The sequence below is a fragment of the Dysidea avara genome, chromosome 3 (assembly GCF_963678975.1).
Source record: "Dysidea avara chromosome 3, odDysAvar1.4, whole genome shotgun sequence".
In the NCBI taxonomy this organism is placed as follows: domain Eukaryota; kingdom Metazoa; phylum Porifera; class Demospongiae; order Dictyoceratida; family Dysideidae; genus Dysidea; species Dysidea avara.
Genome location: NC_089274.1, coordinates 25916388 through 25930838, shown reverse-complemented (window position 1 = coordinate 25930838; position 14451 = coordinate 25916388). Strand labels below are relative to the sequence as shown.

The 14451-nt window shown below is 37.0% G+C and overlaps 1 protein-coding gene across 5 annotated transcripts in view; it reads left to right on the top strand.

Annotated features, from left to right (window-relative positions):
- The window catches only part of LOC136250490 (basement membrane-specific heparan sulfate proteoglycan core protein-like), a 36747-nt gene extending 22987 nt beyond the window's left edge, over positions 1-13760 (top strand). For 3 of the 5 annotated variants that reach the window (XM_066042696.1, XM_066042695.1, XM_066042699.1), the window contains 9 exons: positions 645-968; positions 2681-2986; positions 5081-5335; positions 5396-5671; positions 10909-11175; positions 11230-11484; positions 11543-11815; positions 12421-12528; positions 13534-13760. In XM_066042696.1, the coding sequence (XP_065898768.1) occupies positions 645-968; positions 2681-2986; positions 5081-5335; positions 5396-5671; positions 10909-11175; positions 11230-11484; positions 11543-11815; positions 12421-12528; positions 13534-13580 (2111 nt within the window). In that variant the 3' untranslated portion in view covers positions 13581-13760. The remainder of the gene's footprint in view (positions 1-644; positions 969-2680; positions 2987-5080; positions 5336-5395; positions 5672-10908; positions 11176-11229; positions 11485-11542; positions 11816-12420; positions 12529-13533) is intronic. The other 2 variants (XM_066042697.1, XM_066042698.1) reach the window with 2 other exon arrangements.
- Positions 13761-14451: the final 691 nt, after the last annotated feature.

Sequence of the window (14451 nt, the reverse complement as noted above, 5' to 3'; positions counted from 1 at the left end):
GCATTTCAACTTTATATATGGTACTGCTCAAATGCAATGTCATTTTGCGCAAGTTCAAGTGATTAAAAAACTTGCTAATTAAAAGGTGTTGCACTTGTTTCATTCATGGGTCTACATCCCTGAGTTGAAGGATGAATACTTGCGAACAAAACGGTGCCAATTAGCAAGTTTTTGATCACTCACGCTTGCACGAAACAACATTGCATTTGAGTGGTACTGTATAATTATGTAGTCTTGGAATTATATCACTAGACAGTTGGAACAGCAAGAAATTTGATTTGTACAGCAGCTATATGGCAAATAAATTACGGGAATTTAATTAATCAATCATATCCCATGAGCCGTGACTGAAACAGGCTATGCAGGTCTCAGTCCATTCACTGTGAACAGATGATGGGTATAGTGTTTTCCCTAAATTTTACTACATAAAATTTCACAGACTTTTATGTTGTATATATGCCAGCACTTCTCTGCTATCACATGCGGCTATACCTATGTAGCAACTTAAATATTGCCGTATGTTTTATTAATTTACCATAACCGTGTAGCCCTATACACCCAAAGTTATCATGATAGTGTGTGGGGTTTTTGTTTCTTATCGTTTTGTCATTCAAGTTCTTTCATTTATTTCTAATTTATTTTAGATCGTGCAGTGGCTAAAACATTACCAGCAGAGGCATTTATAGATTATCAAGATGAACTGCTGCAAAAGCTTCCAATGAACGATGCTGTATTTGTAGCACTGCTGAAGAAAAATAATTTTTTCAGTGGAAACCAAAAGGCCGCTATGCAGGCACAATGTACAGAAGTTGAAAAAGCACAGTATTTTCTAGATGACATCGTTGGGCATGATATTGATGTGTTGTTTGTAAAACTTCTCTCTGTGATGGAAGTTTATGGAGAGCCTATCACAACACTTGCTGGTAAAATCAAGGAAAGAATTGGGTTAATCAGTTGTTCAAGAATAGGTAAGTATTTAACATGTACTAAAAGTGTAAGAAGATATGTGAATGAAAGTAGACGACAAGCAATAGAAATAGGAGAGTCCATATTTATCTTTTAGACATATTAAAAGGATTGTTGAAAATCCCTTGAAAACAAGTGATAGCACAATTTAATACTAATAGATAGCAGCCACAGGGAAGCCTTATTGCATTATCACAAATTAACACTTTGCATTGTCAGCAAAAGGAACTGGGGCACAAATGAGGACAAAGGGAAGTCCATGATTTGTGTATTGCACATACTGTGGTTGGCAAAAGGCATGTCTTGGGAAGAAGCAATGTCAATCAGTGAAGAAATCAAGCCTGTAGCCTTATCCATTGTTGAGTTATGCTTGGCTGGGGGCATCAGTCGGTCATGATCAGTCAGTAAGTCAGTCAGTCAGTCAGTCAGTCAGTCAGTCAGTCAGTCAGTCAGTCAGTCAGTCAGTCAGTCAGTCAGTCAGTCAGTCAGTCAGTCAGTCAGTCAGTCAGTCAGTCAGTCAGTCAGTCAGTCAGTCAGTCAGTCAGTTAGTTATCAGTCAGTTAAGGATAAAATTCTGTTAAACAGAATAATTAATAGAAATTTGTTGGAAGGGTTTAGGGTCGCACTGAATACATTTATGGACTTGACTATGCCTACAAAATCAATATTGCCAAGCTGTTACAAAAGAAAGTTGGGGCTGGGCAAGAAAGCCCAAATCACTATGATCCCTAATATATGCTACTAGTACCGTACTACCGTACTGTATAATGATTGACAACTCACAAAGCCATTGATATGCTGCTACAAAATTTGACAGTGTTGGGGCAATTACTTTTTAATAGTAACTTGTTACATATTACATATTATTACAACTGAACTATTTAGTTACAGTTACATAATACCCATATAAATAATAAAGTAACTATAATAATATTACATATTATATTACACAGCCTTAAGCTGACATGATTGCGTTGTTGGACAATGTGCAAATCTTGGTTATAAGTACGAGGCTGGTGAATAAGCTTCATTCAGTAGGCTTCATTACTTCGTTGTGGCTACACGTTACTCAGTGGATTACTAACAAGATTAGTAACTTCGTTACTTGTAGTAATAATATTACATAGCTAATATTACACTCATTACAGTAACTTCATTACTTAGGCAACGTGCTACATTTGAAAGTAAAGTAACTTGAGTTATATTACCAGTTTTTATAGCGTATTTCGTTATATTACTTTGTTACCACAAAAGTAATAATTATTATGTAACGCGTTACATTACCCCAAACACTGCAAATTGACATCTTGTGCAAGAAAAAGGTACAAAGGAGGACCAAGGTAAGTCCATGATGCATGCTGTTGTCAGGTGAAAAGTGCACATTTTGGACCCAAGCAATGTTGAATAGTGAAAAAATTAAGCCAGTCAAGTTATGCTTGTCTTAAACTTCAGTAAGTTTCATTTTAAATTCTGTAGAAAGTGTTTCAGGTTACTCTGAAGACAAGTTTGGGCTTGAAGGATAAATGTGGGTGGTTTCCCTCCCAACATTGTTTCAGTGGAACCCCAAAATTTATGGTCCACACTATACAGTACTATATTGTACTGGGTGGTGTGTGTGCGTGCGGACGTGCGTGCGTGCGTGCGTGTGTGCGTGCGTGCGTGTGTGTGTGTGTGTGTGATCAGAAGTTTTGTTAAAATAATTAATTTATTGTAGAGGAAGCAATGGCTGGTGCTTCATTAGCAGAAGCCTTGAAAGAATATCAAGTGAGACTTGTCAGCTCCTTACCAATGGATGATCTCATTTTTGTGGCAATGTTAGAAAAAAGCAATTTTTTTGTTGGTAACCACAAAGCCACTATGCAGGCTAAGCAAACAAAAGTAGACAAAGCATCATATTTTTTGGACTACATAGTTGAACGTCATGTTGACGTCTATTTCATCAGGCTGCTCAATGTGATGGAAGTGTTTGGGGGAAATGGGCAATCACTAGCCCGCGAAATCAAAGAAAACTTGGGAATAAGTAAGTATGATTCATGTATGTAGTCTTGTGTGTGTCATATATCCATTATAATGGAATAATATGACATAACATAAAGTTTGTATGCACATACACATGTATGTATTAAGTCACATATTAACAGTGTGTTGTTCAGTAGGGTAAAGCAATTTGCTACCTTCACTTGTAGAATGCAACATATCATGGTTATGATAACAATCACGATGTTATATCTTTACACGCATCATACATGCACAACTTTGTATAAATTCCAAAACAAGGCGAAATTGTATACAACTGATCAGACCAGCTATAGTTCAATACAAACAGTATACTGAATAATAGTGTCCTTAGAAATTCAACAGTTTGTAACAGGTAAGCATTTTCAGTAGTAAGATTTATTTACACAATGAACTGTATCAGAAGGCTTGTTTTCCAGATCAAGCTCTTCCACAATAGTATGTGCACCATTTTGAATTTATTTACATGTAATATCACAACATCACGATGTCCAGACTTTAACACAGCAAAATGTATGTACAAATACATTGCTGGTATATAAAACAACCTGACTCTAATCGATATAATCTCCAGCCCTATTGTTCAGCTAAGAAAACAAATTCAGGTGCTCAACAGACTAGCAGGAAGGAAACATCATTTCATGCATCTGTAATTTAGGAGTTCCAAAACTTACCATTTTGCTGTGTAAACTCCATCATTCAGGATAAGGCACCACCTGTTCAAAGTTTCATCACTGAGATTTACACCTTCAAAGTTTGCTTTAGTTTCTTTGTATGATTTTTCTTAATTTTCATCTTCTTACACTTTTAAAGAATTTTGCATGCTTTGTCAATTAAGAGGGTAGTAAGAGCGTATTACTGTATATTAAAAGTCTAACTTTTGTACAGATTGGTAAAAGTGTTGGAGGGTTAAACCCCTTTTTTTTTAATCATAAAGGTTCAACTAATTAGTCTCACATGGCCAGATTGCTATCTTGCCCCCTCTCTATATTTGTGACATCATTGGTCAGTCTGTAATCCACCAAAATTTGGTGGATTTGATTTCATTGGCTAGCTGGTACATTAGTATGGGAAAACACAAAACTTTGAACAGGATTGATAATGTAGCATGTTCCTAGCATGAAGGAAGCTGTGGCACATGTTCAACCATGAACACAATGTGGTCTACGGAACTGACCTTATCTCACCAAACAAATAGTATAAAAAGAAATCAAGATATACAAGCCTTTTACAAACATAACATATGTATGTAGCAACCACACTATCTGCTCTGTAATATAACAGCCCCAAAATTATCTTTTTTACAAATGTAATATTAACAAGTATGAAGTTGCCTGGTTCCTGTAGGCACCCACCAATTATGCTGGAATAATTATAAGCATATAGTAGGTGCCTAAAATGTTAAGCATAATGTTGGCATAGCAGGCAGAATTGTTATGCCAAAGTATCATCCTTGCCTGTGAAAAATGTCACGATCTACTCTAATAGAACAGTCAGTAACTCCAATGGAGTAGTCAGGTAGTTGAATGTCAGCTAAGACAACTATATACTGAGCTATACACTACACATAATATACAATTTTAATGTTGGTTCTTGTAATAGTTGTTGATGCATAGCTAATATGCATTAAGGTACGTAGGTGGAAAAGCTGATTACTGCATATATAGACACTGCATTATGTACATTACTGCCTGCATGCCTGTTGGAGAGGTCCTTCAGAAGCTCATTACATCTGTATTTCTAACTGTACAAATAAGCCACCTCAAAGCAAAACTTACAATTGCAAAAGTTTAGTATTCTCATGTACTGGCATAAAACATTTTGTCACATTCATGGAAAGTGGGCAGTGACACACTTTTGGAAAACAATTTCAGGATACCAGGCATGCTACCACAGCCAGCCTGTCTGCAGGTTTCTCATTGTCAATATGAATATTCTTTCATGGAAACAAACCTTCATGATTCCTAAGATACAACTTGTACTCTATAATAGGCTAATTTGCTTGTACAATTCCAAAAGGCATTAATGGGTAAATTGTAAACTATAGTATTATACTCAAACCTGTACCTATTGTAATGATGAATATTTTGGTGTACAGGTGTCCCAAATGTGACTGTGGATCCACCCAGTCAAAGTGTAGAGGTTACACACACTGTCAAGTTCACTGCCACAGTGAGTGGTGTGGGGAAGGAGAACTTCACTTACCAGTGGAGACACAATAAAGAAGATATTAATGGAGAGACTAGTGATACTCTGACTATCGTTAGTGTGACAGAAGATCATAGTGGAACCTATGAGTGTGTGGTTAAGAATGAGTTTGGAGATTGTGTAACTTCTAATACTTCTGAATTAAGTAAAGGAATATACGGATGTGTATGTAAATCCAAAGAGCTTATATGTGTGTTTATTTTAGGAACAAAGCCTACCATAATTGCTCATCCACACAGTGAAACAGTCCCATTAGCAAGCAATAATGAATGCCTGTCACTAGCTTGTGAAGCAGAAGGAGCAACATCATATTGTTGGGAGAAAGAAGATGGCAGTAGTATTCCATCTGATGCCATTGGAGTGAACAGTAATACTCTCACTCTTGTTAATCTAACACCATTTCATGCTGGTAACTACCGATGTGTTGTGGGCTGTGAATGTGACAGCAACATCTCAAATTATGCGACAATCGCTATCAATGGTTAGTTTTGGTTTCTTATATGTATGTTTTATCTTGAAAATAAAGTGCCAAAAGTTTTAATTAGAACTTGATTGATGCATCAAAAGCAACTAATTTTTAAATTATTAAGCATAAGTTCTTTTACTTTCTTGGCTTACTATTCACTACTGTTTACAAGCAAAGGGTTGGTCAACAAAACTCAGCTATTTTTCTTAATAATTGTTCATACTTCACACACTAGTGTAGTTTGCATATGCTTTCTTTCAAGATAATTTTGTTGTACAATAAACTTGCTATATCATACAGTACAATACAGTATAGTAGGAACCACAAAGGAGTGGGCGTGGCCCACGAAATAACATAACCCTAAAAACAGCCTCAATTTCCCCTGGTGATGATGAGGCAGTATTGGTTAGGTAAAGCTAAGCCCAAACAAGCTTTCAGATCGACCCGAAATGCTTTCAACAAGTTGCTACAGAATTTTTAAAATTTTATGTAACGGAATTTTCTACTGACTGACTAAGTAACTGACTGATACCTTCAGACAAGTGTAACTCAATAACGACTAAGGCTATGAGCTTGATTTTTTCACTGTTCGATGTCGCTTCGGCCGAGAGTTGCCTTTTGGCATACCGCAGTACATACAATGTATTCTTCATGGACTTACCAGTGTCCTTCTTTGTGTCCCATTCATCTTTGCTGACAGTGAAAAGTATCAATTTGGTGGTAGTATGTGATGGCTTCCCTTCGTAACGGAAATCATCCGTATTTTTCATAGTGACTATTTTGTTAGTAGAGGTGCTTTTCGAACGGTTCTTGATTTGTAGTGCTGTGTAACGGGTTGAGCATAGCCAACAACGAAGCGTAATGGATACTTCACTTTTTATCCGAGCAATAATCAATACAACTGGGGTGCGCGGCACCATTTCTTTTGATATGCAGGGATTGCAGAGGTGCTTTTCAAACAGTTCTTGGTTCAAAATGCTGTGTAATGGGTTGAACAAAGCTGACAGCAGAACATAATGGATACTTCACTTTTCAGATGATAATTAACATAGCTGGGGCGTGCGGCGCCATTCCAGATGTGGTATGTGTGGGTTCGCCAGTCATAATATTTATTTACAAAACAAGTCAATGAACAAGTACACCAAAAATTTGGAATTTTCAACTAGAGTAGGAACCATATCACATCGATAAAAAGTACTGAAACAAGTTGGAGTAGTCAGTCCATGATATTAAATCACAGTAAAACAATAAGAAACGTTATATCCCTACTGTGCATTTCCGTTATGGTATCTTGAGCACAGTAGGGATATAACACTTTTTATTGTTTTACTGCGATTTAATATCATGGACTACTCCAACTTGTTTCAGTACTTTTTATCGATGTGCTATGGTCCCTGCTCTAGTTGAAAATTCCAATTTTTTGGTGTACTTGTATTTGTGGATACCATGAAAATGTTTTACCCAGCACACAGCTACTTATTAAGATACATCTACCACCTCAATACTATATCTGAAGTCAGTTATGCTGTTCTCTAGGTTAGAATGCCATCATTCAATGAAGATCATAATTATACAGGTACCACCAGAATACACACCGTGCACATCGACAAGAATATTTGAACTACAGTGGTAGGATTAATTGTGTGTGTGCGTGCGTGTGTGCGTGAGCGGGGGGGGAGAGAGCTACTTAATGAGCAAGATAGTTTTCACTCCTGCCTGCCTGCCTGCCTGCCTGCCTGCCTGCCTGCCTGCCTGCCTGCCTGCCTGCCTGCCTGCCTGCTTGCTGCAAGGCTGGAGGCCGAACAAAGTAGCACACAGCCACCATTTTATGCCACAATAACAAAACTCACTAGTGGCATAGTTCCGACAAGTGTTTGCCCTTTGCGCCTTGTCTTTCCTTTATCTTCAATGAGGTCAGTCTTCATTCTTCTTCATGCAATGAAACCATATTGAGGCATTAATTTTCCCTATCAACACTTTCCTTGAGCAGCATATTTAGATGCTACAACTTATTTAAGTGCTTATGCTTGGTAGATACCTGTATCTTCAGTATAGGTGCAATTCCATGCCTATTAACATAATCTTGGTTGATTAATAACGATCAAGCATCAAGACCATACCTCTTAACAGTCTATGTACTAGATTGCGATGATGCATTCTGTTATTGTAGGTCTAGCTGTATTCATAATGCTAGAGTATGAAATAGAAACACAACCTCAAGGCTGACTCGAGATACTCTAATATAGCAGTCACCCTAATAGAACAGACACATGTGTATAGCTATTATGCTATAATAAAAACCAAGCAAACTAGTATATATAATTTTAAATGAAGTAGGGGTCCAACCGATAAAAAGTAGTGAAACAAGAGATATTATAGAGCATAGCTTGGTGGGAAATCCCTACTTTCAGTGATGGATCTAGAAATTCTCAGAGGGGCTTTCAGGTTTTTACATCTGGGATATTCTCACATGGGCATTAGTGGAAGTCACTCAACAAGTATGCGAAGCACACTTGGGGGGTCTGGGGGCATCCCCCACAGGAAAATCTTCAAAAATTGGCTTCTGAAATTGAATTTGGTAATACCTTTTGTGATTAAGAATTACTGCATGGTGTTATTTCATTATCCAACTCTAGCAGTGGCAATTCTAAAAGCTGACATTCAGAGAGCAAACCAACCAAATGCCCCCTCTCCCACACACACACACACACACACACACATACAGAAAAATTTTGACATTTGTGACCCAGTCTGACAAAACCGGTATTATCGCCCATGTCAGCAGATTCGATTTTTCACCCAGGACACAAAGCTACATGAATAAACTATCTAATTCCACAATCAAAATCAGCTAGACTTGAGTGGTCTGGTTTTGCTGGCTGCTTTTCCCAAGCCCAGTGGCGATCTGTATGTGTGGTGTGGGGCCTTAATGGAGTTCTTGTTGGCGTGGGGATGACTGTATGTGGATGTACAGCTCTGCGGTGTTGAATAAGTACCTCTGCTGTGAATTTCCTTTCATTTTAGCCTATTTTGAGACCTCAATGGCCCAAAACTTGGCCTAATTCATCCCCACGCCTTCCTTTTCAATTTTTGAACACCATCTTGCCCACCTTCCAGGCCCCCCGCCTCCCACCCATTTTGCAGCTCGCCTGATACAGTCAACCTCGGTTTAAAAACTATCTAAAATGGTGGGAAACTTAGTTGTTGGCTACTTGCACAGTGGATGCTGTGGAAGGTAAGGAATTGGTGTAAAACATGTGAGAATTTGGTACACATAGCTTCAACCATTTGCAAGCTACAACACACTAAATACTTAAAACCGGCATTTCTCGATACTTTTATTTATTTATTTATTTATTTATTACTGTGTAGGACTCCATCAAGGAGTATAACACAGATACAAAACAAAATCAAAGTAAATTCAGATGATTTAACAAAATGTCCTTAAAACAGTTTATAGATGGCTGATTGACCACATCTTCTGGCAAAGTGTTCCATAATTTAATAGTGGATGGTAAAAAGGAAAATAAGTACGAGTTAATTCTTGCTTGTGGGATTCTGAAACGTTGTGAATGACCTCTGGTAACTGATGACATTGATGTTAGTGAGATAGATGGAACTTTTAAAATAGGTGATAAGCCCGGTTTTCCCAGACTGGGTCACATTTTAGTTTTATTTGGTGCTGAACTTGTTGAATAGACATTGTAAGTGATCACATGTTGAAAGAAACATTTAATATCAGTCTCTAGAAGTGGCACTTATGAACCTACATGCATGACTGGGCACAGCATAAAATTAATGTAGTAGTATGATTTCATGCATCCAGAAAATTCCTGATTTCATTTCACTTTGAGCAGTTCTCCTAGGCCTATCATTAGAAATGAATGTTTCAGAATAGCAGATCCAGACTTTCAACAAACAGGGGTTCCACTATGGTAATTGCTGGTAGCTTCAATATAGCTAGCTATAGCTACCTCAGTAGTGGCTAGCTGTATAGCTAATAAATATTTGATGACAAAAATAATCACTCTCCAGCAATGTTTCACTATTACAGGTGTTTGCAATTGAATTTGTCACCTTTACAATTGACTTCATCCCGTTTGCAGTAGAGTTTGTTTGCATTGGAATTTGTCGAGTTTGCACAAGAATTCATCTGTAACAAGATTGGTAGCTGCAGTGAACATGAAAACAAGATGTAGCAGCTGTTTCATGATCTTGTTGAAGTACAACTGTTGTATATAGACAACTCTTTATAAGGCAATAATTCTTCTGCTACAGTTTTTTCAGCAGCATTCACAATTGCACTATGCCATTGTTTGGTCACTTGCGAACAAGCTAATTAACTCGAATGGCTTCACATATGACCAGTTCCAGTTACCCTGTAGTGTCTCAAGTGATATTCTCCATGGCTAAACAATCCACCTTGTAATGAGTGGCTGGTTTATTGCAGTCAGTATAATTATGATGAATTCTTGTGCAAGTATGACGGATTCTAATGCAAAACTGACGAATTCAATTGCAAAACTGATGAATTCAATTGCAAATAAGACAAATTGTACTGTAAAAGTGACAAATTCTACTGCAAATGGGATAAAGTCAGTTGCAAAGGTGATGAATTCAATTGCAAAGACCTGTAAATCTTACCATTACATCAAAGCCTTTAGAAAATGCAATTTAGATTTGCAATAATCAGCTTTAAAATAATTATTATTTTTAGAAGCACTTATTGCATAAGAAGAGCCTGCTTTCTGACTCAAAATAGGGGTGATGCTAGAATGACATCAAATGATTAACTAGCTCATTAGCTATTATTATAGCAAATGTAAATTGCACACTTGGCTGCTTGTCTATAAACTAGGTAGTTTTAACCACCTGCACCTGTTCCGTAAACTGATTTGGGGCGCACGCCTTATTTTTAGACGGGGTTTCAGCTGAAACCATTGCATCCCCCTGTATCCGCCACTGACTTTGACATTGTACAAAATGGTTGTTATAACATGCCAAAGTAGGATTTTCCCACTGAGCTATGCTGTAATACCATAATTCATCTCTTGTTTCACTACTTTTTATCGCTCGGATCCCTACTTCATTTTTGAAATAAGTTTTAATATACTAGTAGCTATATACTTTTAGCAAACAGAAGCCCGCATGGCCTAATTCCTAACCAACTAGTACAGTAATGGGCTTCTTGCACTGAATATGTACTTACAATAATAATATTTATATACTACTCTGTGTTGTGTATCTTACAGTTGGCACTCCAAAGTTTTCAGCGCAACCATCATCCCAAACTGTATGTCTCACACAAACTGCCACATTCATATGCTCTGCTACTGGTTACAATGTAAATTATCAATGGACAATTGGATCAGGATCATTTCCTAGTAAAGTCACTGGTATAAATACCAATATCCTGGTGATCTCAGATGTGAAGTCATCTGATGATAGCACATACACTTGTACAATTAGTAATGGCGGCGGTAGTGCCACATCAGACCCAGCTCAACTAACAGTTACTGGTATGAATGTTGTGTATTATAGCTACATATAGTAGTGGATGTTTTGATATACAGGTCTACCAGTGGTGACTGTGGATCCACCCAGTCAAAGTGTAGAGGTTACGCAAACTGTCAAGTTCACTACCACAGTGAGTGGTGTAGGGAAGGAGAACTTCACTTACCAGTGGAGACACAATAAAGAAGATATTAATGGAGAGACTAGTAATACTCTGACTATTGTTAGTGTGACAGAGGATCATAGTGGAACCTATGAGTGTGTGGTTAAGAATGAGTGTGGAGATTGTGTCACATCTAATACTTCTGAATTAAGTAAGGATTTTACAGATATGTATACCTAAAGAGCTTATATTATGTGTGTTTCTTTTAGGAACAAAACCTACCATAATTGCTCATCCGAACAGTGAAACAGTCTCAATATCAAGTGATGATGAATGTTTATCACTAGCTTGTGAGGCAGAAGGAGCAACGTCATATTATTGGGAGAGACAAGATGGTAGTGTTCCATCTGATGTTACTGGACAGAACACTCACACTCTCACTCTTGTTAATCTAACCCCAGCTCATTCTGGTAGCTACCGGTGTGTGGTAAAGAATAACAGTGGCAAGAACTTCACTAATTATGCTATAATAACTATCAATGGTTAGTACTATGAATGTTTAGTGTGGCAGATCAAGGGTTGTTACTGTCATGCATTCAATACCCCACTGTAGCTGGTGCAACCATAAATTGTGCCAATTGTATACGTGCACATAATTTTAAGCTAACAAAAGCATTACATAGGCGGGGGAAGAGGGGGTGCTGGGGGTGCTGGAACACCCCCAACTATATTACTGGAGGTGCTGAGCACCCCCAACTCAAAGCTGTATTGTGCAATAGTCGTCACATGAACTTCCAGAAACCTGTCAATCACGATCGAAATACTCTAATAGAACAGTCACCCTAATACAACAGTCAAGCATGTATTAAAAAGTATTAGTATTTGATTACAGCTAAAACCACCAAAAATGCCTCCAAATTCAATCTCCTGACAATTAATTTTCTGGAGGGCATGCCCCCAGACCCCCTACTATTACCATCATAAATTTTGGGCACCCCCAACCGTAGCACCCTTCCACCTCCTATGCATTAAGCATTATGCCAGCATAATAGGAACAATTTTCAATTTGCAAATACACACATCTCTAATGAACAGTCAATTATTGAGTATAATCTTTAAATAAATTATAGTACTTACTTACATTTAGCATTTGTCACAACAGAATTAAGTGTATATGTTTGGATATGGCGTTTGTTGTGGAATTGGTTATGGAACAACAAGAAGTGGATGATTATTTCATCTCTGTTGTGCAGTGGTATGAGTGGTTGTGCGTGATTGAATACTAAGGCTGTACGGATACCACATTTTACATCCAATGCCAATACCAATATTTGATATTAATTTTGTTGCCTAATTCAAGTTCGGATTTAAAAACACTTTATGAACAGTCATAAGTATAGCTACAAATAAAAGGATTGTATTTTTGGGAAGTATTTTGGATATAGGAAATTAACACATGCAGCCATCTATAATATACTCTAATATGCTATAGCTCAAAATAACAAATATCAGTTACAGTTTTGAAGAATCACCAAAAGATCTAACATACACTTCTACTACTCATCTGCATATATTATGGACTTGTATTTAAGCAATACCAATACTCGTAATATCAGTAGCAATACTGATATAGCATCGGTATCGGTACAGCCCTACTGACTGTATACATATATGTAGCTCTTTGTATAACAGTTACATAACAAAAAAAGTGGTAGCTAATAATATGCACGTTTATGCTTTACAGTTTTCCACATTATAGTCAGTTCGCGTTCACCATTTCTTAACTCTTGTTACATGGTCCAGCTGCCCAAACATTTTGTAGCATTGTGAAGCTCTTTAAATGCCAGAACTGTTAATCAAAAAGGCACTTTGATACAGGCAAGAACAAGTGAGTTATGAGGCTTTAAAAATATCTCATACATTTAGTATGGACGATTCAGGTGCACAAACATGTTTACAACATGAAAACATGCTTGTTCCAGTACAAAAACATTAGGAGTGAACACATGTTCACTTCTTTGATGTTACTATATTTGGTGGGTGCTCAGGTGAATGTGTACTGACTATAATAGTGAATATACAGTGTAAAAGTTCCTAAGAAGATGACCACATTATTAATTTTATCCATGAAAATGTCTATATAATATGTACACCTGCTACGTACGTATGTTTACTTGTATTCATGCTGTATACAATGTAATACCACGTTCCACATAATATAGCTAATAGTGATTTTTAATTGGTATTTTATCCACTTTAGTGGTCTTCATCATTCGACGCTATCTACTGAAACACACTCGTAAATAAGTATTCATGTTAAGTAGGTTTTTGTACAGGTGTTTGGTATTATTTTCATTTTGCTTGGTGTGTGCTACTCTTTATTTTAGTAGCTGCAAAGGATGTTACTTTTGTTACTTGTGTTGTAATAAAATACTTGCCTTTTTTTTCTCCATAATAATAATATATTGTGTCAGTTGCAATATTAAATGCAGTAAGTAATACACGGAAACTTTGAACCTTAGCTGAGTATTATATACTAGTACTTAAGTAGTACCATAGATTAACCCTGATAGCTACCTGCCCTACATGCAGGAATTTATATAACTAAAAACATTTGGTTGAAAACTGTATATTACATTTACAGTATCGCTTCTCATCTAATACTATTATTCATCACATGTACTTCCAAGTTATAGCTACATATTGACCAATGTGATACCTACTGTTGTGCCCCTGCTTATTATCATCAACTCTCTCTTAAAAGAAGCTCAGTGAAATTTATGCAAGTGTAATAAAACTAAGAAAGGTATATTGGAAGAAAATGTGTATATGGCATGAAAAGAGTTCCACAGTGCATGAGAGAATATATTGCACGAAAAGAAACTCATACCATTACATACACAATGACTTCACTTAACAACAACATAATCTATCACCAATTTGTCATATCATTTTCATTGCATCTGTATAGACAAGAAGAACAATGATTTGTGTAACACTAGCTATCATCACTGTACTGTTACCAGCAACATCTGATTCAATCTCTGCTGAGCAGACAACCTACATGCTCCTTTCAATACAGTAGGACCTCGATTATCCGAACAGTAGTGGTGACTGTTCTATTAGAGTATTTTGTCAACAGGTGTATGTGCTATTAGAGTATTTTGTCACAGTTGTA